The 5,665-nt window shown below is 44.8% G+C and overlaps 1 protein-coding gene across 1 annotated transcript in view; it reads right to left on the reverse strand.

The window, feature by feature from the left end:
• The window catches only part of Mark3 (MAP/microtubule affinity-regulating kinase 3), a 74,984-nt gene that overhangs the window by 33,990 nt on the left and 35,329 nt on the right, over window positions 1-5,665 (reverse strand). Inside the window, exon 7 of the mRNA XM_013012886.1 lies at window positions 3,134-3,204. Coding sequence (XP_012868340.1) covers window positions 3,134-3,204 — 71 coding nt within the window. The remainder of the gene's footprint in view (window positions 1-3,133; window positions 3,205-5,665) is intronic.

Here is a 5,665-nt window from a genome sequence, read left to right on the forward strand (position 1 = left end):
ACACACACACACACACACACACACTCGTTATGCAAAGGACAAACAAATGTTTGAGTTTCCAGAATTCAGTAAGTCTAATTTCTTCTCTTTAAGGCTTAACTCCAGTGGGAAGTCAAGTTAAATGATGGCTACATTTTCAACTTGGATATTTAATATCTGTCATTCCTGCTCCTTTTTGTTCAAGTCCTGGAATTTGAACTCAGGGCCTGGGAGCCGAAGCTGAGCTTTTGTACTCAAGGCTACTTGAGTACTTGAACCACAACACGACTTCTGGCTTTCTGGTGGTTAAATGGAGATGAGTCTTCTTTGCCTAGACAGATTTTCAGATCTCAGACTCCGGAAGAGCTAGGATTGTAAATGTGAGCGAAGGGTTTGAAGCTTCCATTCTTTTTTTTTTTAATTGTGAAAATACCGTACAGGGGTTACAATTACATGGGCAAGGTAATGAGTACACTTCTTATCAAGCATTGTTGCCTCCTCCTTTGTTTCCCCTTCCCATTTTTCCCCCCTCTTCCCCCTCCCCCCCCAAGAGTTGTAAAGTTCGTTTTTCGACATAACGTCTTATACATTTCATTGTTGCAATGGGTCCACCTGTATCCCTATTTAAACTATTTGTTTTTTTTTTTTCCCTTCCCCTCCACAAATTATACCAACATCAAATACAGTGAAAGCAGGGCTTATACCGTGGGGGAAGGACATACAAAGCAACACAGAAATCATCTTATAAATATGTTAGAAACAATCACAAGTAAGAAAAAACATTTTCAGCTTCTATTCTTTACAAATAAAGTCTTATTACAAGATCATATTTATTTGGGCAGTAGTATTTTTTTTTTTTTTTTGGTCAGTCGTGGGGCTTGAACTCTGGGCCTGGGCGCTGTCTCTCAGCTCTTCAGCTCAAAGCGAGCGTTCTACCACTTGAGCTACAGCTCCACTTCCGGTTTTCTTGTGGTTTATTGGAGATAGGAGTCTCACGGTCTCTCCTGCCCGGGCTGGCTTTGAACCGCGATCCTCAGATCTCAGCCTCCTGAGTAGCTAGGATTACAGGCGTGAGCCACCAGTGCCCGGCTTGGGCAGTAGTATTTCATGCCTAGATGCTGTCCCTGAGCTTTTTCACTCAAGGCTAGTGCTGTACCACTTTGAGCCACAGCATCACTAACAGTTTTCTGGTGTTTAACTGGAGATAAGAGTCTCACAGCCAGGTGTGTAAGTTGGGGGGGGGGGGTGTCAGTGGCTCATGCCTATAGTAATCCTAGCTGCTCAGGAGGCAAAGATCTGAGGATGGTGGTTCAAAGCCAGCCGGGGCAGGAAAGTCTGTGAGACTCTTATCTCCAGTTAACCACCAGAAAACCGGAAGTGGCACTATGGCTCAAGTGCCTTGAGCTGAAAGAGCTCAGAGATAGCGCCCAATCCCAGAATTCAAGACCCATGACTGAAAAAAAAAAAGTCTCACAGAGTTTGCTGCCTAGGCTGACTTCAAACTGTAATCCTCAGATATTAGCCTCCTGAATAGCTAGGATTATAGGATTATAGCCACCAATACCCAGCCAATTTAATGATTTTTAAAACTCTGAATTTTGGCTAGGCGCCAGTGGCTCACATGTGTAATCCTAGCTACTCAAGAGGTGGAGATCTGAGGAGTGAGGTTCAAAGCCAGCCCAGGCAGGAAAAGTCCATGAGACTCATCTCCAATTAACCACTGGTTGTAACACTGTGGCTCAAGTGGCATAGTGTTAGCCTTGAGCTGATGAGCTGCAGGACAGTGCACCCTCTGAGTTTGGAGTCAGAGAGTCTCAGTCTACTACAGTTCCACTACTTAGCAGGCACAAAGTGTGTGCATGTTACATAATCTTCCAATGCTTCTGTTTTCTATCTTTATCGACTCATAAGGCTGCTGCAAGATTTAAATAAATATAGGACTGAAGTAAAACGCCTGCCTAACAAACCACAAGGCCCTAGGTTCATTCGAAGAGAATGGCTTGTTAAAATGATTCTCTTAAACCAGGCATCAGTGGCTCATGGCTGTAATCCTAGCTACTCAGGAGGCTGAGATATGAGGATCACAGTTCAAAGCCAGCCCAGGCAGGAAAGTCTGTGAGACTCTTATCTCCAATTAACCACCAGAAAACTGGAAGTGGTGCTGTGGCTCAAGTGGCAGAGTGATAGCAGAAGAGTGGAGGGACAGCTCCTAGGCCCAGAGTTCAAGCCCCACAACTGACAAAAAAACCCAAAAACTCTTTAAATAGGAGGTAAAGATAAGGCAAGAAGAAAAGTTAATGAAGGCTGGGAATGTGGCTTAGTAGAGTGCTTGATAGAGTGCTGTCCTAGCATGCATGAAGCCTGGGTTTCATTCCTCAGTACCATATACACAGAAGCAGTCCTGTGGCTCAAGTGGTAGAGTGCTAGCCTTGAGCAAAAGAAGCTCAGGGACAGTGCCCAGGCCTTGAGTTCAAGCCCCAGAAAGAGGAAAAAAAAAAAAGAGAGGCACTTGTCTGCTTCTAACATAGCGCCTCCAGCAGGAAATGAATGTACCCAACACACTTTAGTTGAACTGGATGGCCAATCCATTTCCATCCAAGAGGCCTTATGTTTTTTTTGTGTGTGTGTGCCAGTTCTGGGGTTTGAACTCAAGGCCTGGGCACTGTCCCTCAGCTTCTTTTGGCTCAAGGTTAGCCCTCCACAGCGCCACTTCTAGCTTTTTCTGTTTATATGTGGCACTGAGGAATCTAACTTGTGGCTTCATGCATGCTAGGAAAGTACTCTACCATTAAGCCACATTGCCAGCCCCATGAAAACTCTTTTTTTTTTGGTCGGTCGAGGGGCTTGAACTCTGGGCTTGGGCGCTGTTCCCTTAGCTCTTCAGCTCAAGGCGAGCGCTCTACCACTTGAGCCACAGCACCATTTCTGGTTTTCTAGTGGTTTATTGGAGATAAGAGTCTCATGGATTTTTCCTGCCCGGGCTGGCTTTGAACCACGATCCTCAGATCTCAATCTCAGCCTCCTGAGTAGCTAGGATTACAGGCATGAGTTGCAGGCACCTGGGCCCATGAAAACTCTTAAACTCTTGTTTGCTTTAAGGTTTAGAAAGGTATCTGTAATTAAATTAATAAAATGATGACATATTAATTCATACCTGTCTAAATTTAGCTCTTGCTTCTTTTTCTTTCATTCTTCCATGTGCAACCAAATAGTCAAATACTTCACCTATAATTGACAGAAATAAAAGTAAGCAGAAGTTCTACATCTAAGTATTAGTCTTCTTATAAATTGTTTCCTTTGATCAGTGCTTTAATTTTTATTTTTAATGTAGGTATGAAGAATATGTGGAATATGAACTAAAGTAAGTATAAAGTTTAACTAAAAGCATTAAGGTTCACCAATAAAATCTCCACCCCCCCCCTTCCGCCCCCCAGGTGTGGGACTTGAACTTTGGGCCTGGGCACTGTCCCTCAGTTCTTCAGCTCAAAGCTAGGGCTCTACCACTTGAGCCACAGCGCCACTTCTGGTCTTCTGGTGGTTTATTGGAGGTAAGAGTCACACGGACTTTCCTGCCTGGGCTGGCTTTGAACTGTGATCCTCAGATCTCAGCCCCTGGTGGCATGAGCCACCAGCCCCCAGTACCAATAAAATCTTTTTTTTTTTTTTTGGCAGTTGTGGGGCTTGAACTCTGGGCCTGGGCACTTGTCCCTCAGCTCTTCAGCTCAAGGCGAGCGCTCTACCACTTGAGCTATAGCACCACTCCAATAAAATCTTAAACTGAAAAAAAAAAGCCTTAAATTCCTGAGTTAGACATGGTAATGTACCTCTATAATTCCAGGACTCAGGAAGGAAAAAGATATTGAGTTTGAAGCCAGCTTGAGCTATATAGCAAGTTCAAGGCCAGACTGAGCTATATAAGTAAGACCTTGCCTCAAAAAACAAAAACAAAAGCCAGGTGCCGGGGGCTCATGCCTGTAATCCTAGCTGCTCAGGAAGCTGAGATCTGAGAATTGTGGTTCAAAGCCAGCCTGGGCTGGAGACTCTTATCTCCAATAAACCACCAGAAAACCTGAAGTGGCGCTGTGGCTCAAATGGTAGAGCACTAGCCTTGAGTTGAAGAGCTGAGGGAGCACCAGGCCCAGAGTTCAAGCTCCATGACTGACAAAAAAAAAAAAAGAAGGAAAATGCACCCTAGTAAGCACGAGGCTCTGAGTTCAAGCCCCAGATAGGCTGGGAATGTAGCTTAATGGTAAAGTGCTTGCCTAGCACGCATGAAATCCTGGGTTCAGTTCCTTAGTACTACATAAACAGAAAAGGCTGGAAGTGGTGCTGTGGCTCAGGTGGTAGAGTGCTAGCTAGCCTTGAGCAAAAGAGGCCCAGGGACAGTGCCCAGGCCCTGAGTACAAATCCCAGGACTGGCAAAAACAAAACAGTACCATCAAAGAAAAAAAAAAATTGGAGGCTGAGAAGGTGGCTCAGTGGTAGAATGCTTGCCTTGCATGCATGAGGCCCTGGGTTTGAATTCTCAGCACCACATAAGCAGAAAAAGCCAGCAGTGGTGCTGTGGCTCAAGTGGTAGAGTGCTAGCCTTGTGCTGAAAAGTTCAGGGACAGCACCCAGGCCCAGAGTTCAGGCCCTACGACTGACCCCCCCCCCAAAAAAAATTTCTCATGTTCACACTACTTTAATTGTAAGGGGTATGTGGTTTCAATATGCCTTAACAACTAAGTAATGAAAATGGATAGTTAAGATGGATTAAAGTCTATTAAAGGAGGATACCCTTCTTGTAGGCTAATGATCACAAAGCATTTCCTAAGTACATTTGTTATTCAACTATTCACCACATACTGATTGCCTACTAATGACAGGTACTATTTCACAGCTCTGGAAAATACAGTAATGAACTAGCACAATCTCTTTTCTGTAATTTCTCTTCTAGCAGGGGAGGTAAACAACAAACAAGTAGTATGTTAAATGCCTGTGGGTGTTATGCAGAAAGAGGGAAGAAAACTTTAAAGTGCATGCATAACTGTGCTTGTTTGTACTTTGCAGACCATGGAAGGGAGAGGCCGATGTAGCTGTTTGAGTAAGCAGTCACTAGTGAGAGCAAACATCAAGGCCGCCATGGGTCAGAAAGAGCAAGGGGGTGAGGACAAGGAATGAGATATGGGAAGTGTACAGCAGGCTTCAAGAAGATATCTAGCTTTACTCTAAAGGAAATGGGAAACTGAGAAAAGGAAATTACTTACTCTTAAGGATCTGGCTGACAGAGGAGAGTTAGGATGAGGGCAAAGAAACAGGAGAGTGTGTTGGAAGGGAACCTGAGGGGAACGTGTACAGTAGTCAAGCATAAATATGAGCATAGAATGATGGTGAGCAGTGGGCTCAGGACATGGTGACGGTGCAATGAAGGTGAAGGTGAGGTGAAGGTGAGGTGAAGGTGAGGGTGAAGTGAAGGTGAGGTGAAGGTGTGGTGAAGGTGAAGTGAAGGTGAGGTGAAGGTGAGGTAAAGGTGAGGTAAAGGTGAGGTGAAGGTGAAGTGAAGTTGAAGTGAAGGTGAGGTGAAGGTGAGGTGAAGGTGAGGTGAAGTGAAGGTGAGGTAAAGGTGAGGTGAAGTGAAGTTGAAGTGAAGGTGAGGTGAAGGTGAGGTGAAGGTGAGGTGAAGTGAAGGTGAGGTGAAGGTGAG

This window comes from Dipodomys ordii, unplaced genomic scaffold (genome assembly GCF_000151885.1).
Source record: "Dipodomys ordii isolate 6190 unplaced genomic scaffold, Dord_2.0 Scaffold2, whole genome shotgun sequence".
In the NCBI taxonomy this organism is placed as follows: domain Eukaryota; kingdom Metazoa; phylum Chordata; class Mammalia; order Rodentia; family Heteromyidae; genus Dipodomys; species Dipodomys ordii.